The following is a 1,988-nucleotide window of genomic DNA, read 5'->3' on the forward strand; positions in this document are numbered from 1 at the left end:
AAAAAATCTTTAAAGAGTTGTTCCATTGAGTCATGAAGGAAGTACCTGATGAATGTATAAGTAACGCAACATCTCTTTCCGATGCTCTAGAGAGAAGATTTGATCCAGATGGCCAGTGATATACAAGCATATGACCTAATATTATTTTTTTCATCATTGGTTATATTCTTGCCTTCTATTTTAAAATATAGTTTTAGTTAAGATGATACTAAAGTATGCAACTCACAAAGGGGGCGTTGAAGAACATACAACCAGCGTTTTCAGCAGGCCAATGTCCATCATCAGACTGCAACGCTGCCATATAAAGTATTCCTCTTCTCAGAGCCGTCCTTGCGTCTTCGAATGTTATTTTCTCCGCGTTCTCTATCTTCACTCGCGGGATCGTCTGTTCGAACTTTTTTTCCCTAAGAAACTTTAAAACAAAAAGCAAAATTTATTAACGTATATACCTGGTATAATTTTTGCTTACCGAAATAAATATTTTTACCTGCATACGCCATAGGAGATCCGCGTTGGCCTTGTATAGTGACCTATTTTCTGAGAAATTCTTTCGAGCCTGTTCAACCTCAGAGAGTTCCTCTGGAGAGCCTGCTTCGGCATCNCATTTTGGTTTGTAAGGATTAATCTTAATTATCTAAAATAATTTAAAGAGCTATATAATTAACCTTTATTAACTCCATACCAAAAAAAAAAAATAATAATTAATTATCTCATATGCATTATATATGTGACTAATTAAAATGTTACCTTGGCGCATGCATGTCGAGCTTGGCTCCAATCAATTTCATTATACGCCTCAGGGTAAAGCTCTTCGCGAAGCTGTAGAATGAGAGGTGTAGGTGTAGCTACAAATTTTTTACCATACAAATAGGACATTGCCATGAAAGTATCCCGCAAGTAAATCCAGAGAGTGCCTGCATGTAACGTGTATATGAAAAAAAATTAAAGAGCTAAACAAAACTAAATTGTAAAATTAATTTTTTAAAGCATAATTTAAGGCCATCATCAGTATGTAGTTTTCAAATGCAAACCTCCGTTAACAGAAAAATAAGAAGGTAAGAACCAGAACTCTGGCAGTATGGGCCTGCAACCAGACCATTCATACACTCCAAGAACCTAATAATATGAACAGAAGAAATAGTTAGGGGCAAAGCACTAGCAAATTAAGATGATGATCTAAAGAGAGTCGTATCTTTAGTTGGTCATTATATACGAGACATCATACATACCGAAAGCCAAGCTTTTCCGAACAATGGCGTATAGGTCGCACCACCATGGTCAATGATCCATTTACGAGCCCTCGCACACGCACTTGTTTTACCATCATAATCAGGGTCTACTCCAAAGATTCTTAGGCAGATGTAGTTGATGACCGTGCAGAACATAAAACTGTGGCTTTCAACGTCTATTCCCCACCCACCATCCTCGTTCTTGATGTTAAGAATTTATCCAAAAATAATACAATTGATTCATTTTGTAGTCACTTATAATCTTGTTATATTTTTTTAGATAATTTTTTTTGTTTATTTCGTACATAATTTTTTTTTCTTCTTTCGTACGTATAATAAACAAAGCTATCCATTAGTTTACATTAAAAATTTGAAATAATGCATTTTGCCAAAACGGTTTTTGTTAGGACTTAGGACTAAGGAAGGTACATGTCACGCGGCACAAATCCTTAAATTGTCAGACTTTTTCGTATGTATATTAGGTGTGATTTGGGTAATCTTTTCTCGCAGGGGTAAAGAGTCTATACTGCCAATTAGGTTATTATATTAATCAACATTATTTGTATCAAATAATAATAAATATATAAATTTTCTATTGTTTGTACAACAAATTTTATATTACTAAAGCCTTTTATCATTTAAAACTGCGTAAAACTGTTTGTATGCGTTTGGTAAGAATAGAAATCATTTTACACGACCAGTTCTACACACATCATTATTGCTTACTTACTAATCTTATATAATTTGGAAGATTAAAAA

At 34.0% G+C, this 1,988-nt stretch overlaps 1 protein-coding gene across 1 annotated transcript; it reads right to left on the reverse strand.

Annotated features, from left to right (window-relative positions):
- LOC104715122 (tirucalladienol synthase-like) lies at nt 9–1,959 on the reverse strand. Its single transcript, XM_010432564.2, has 6 exons — nt 1,230–1,959; nt 1,032–1,116; nt 748–914; nt 488–634; nt 227–412; nt 9–135 (listed from the first exon to the last, which is right to left on the reverse strand). Exons 1-6 carry the CDS (start codon nt 1,383–1,385, stop codon nt 31–33), a joined length of 846 nt encoding a protein of 281 aa, XP_010430866.1. The 5' UTR covers nt 1,386–1,959; the 3' UTR covers nt 9–30.

Source organism: Camelina sativa, chromosome 9 (genome assembly GCF_000633955.1).
Source record: "Camelina sativa cultivar DH55 chromosome 9, Cs, whole genome shotgun sequence".
Lineage (NCBI taxonomy): Eukaryota > Viridiplantae > Streptophyta > Magnoliopsida > Brassicales > Brassicaceae > Camelina > Camelina sativa.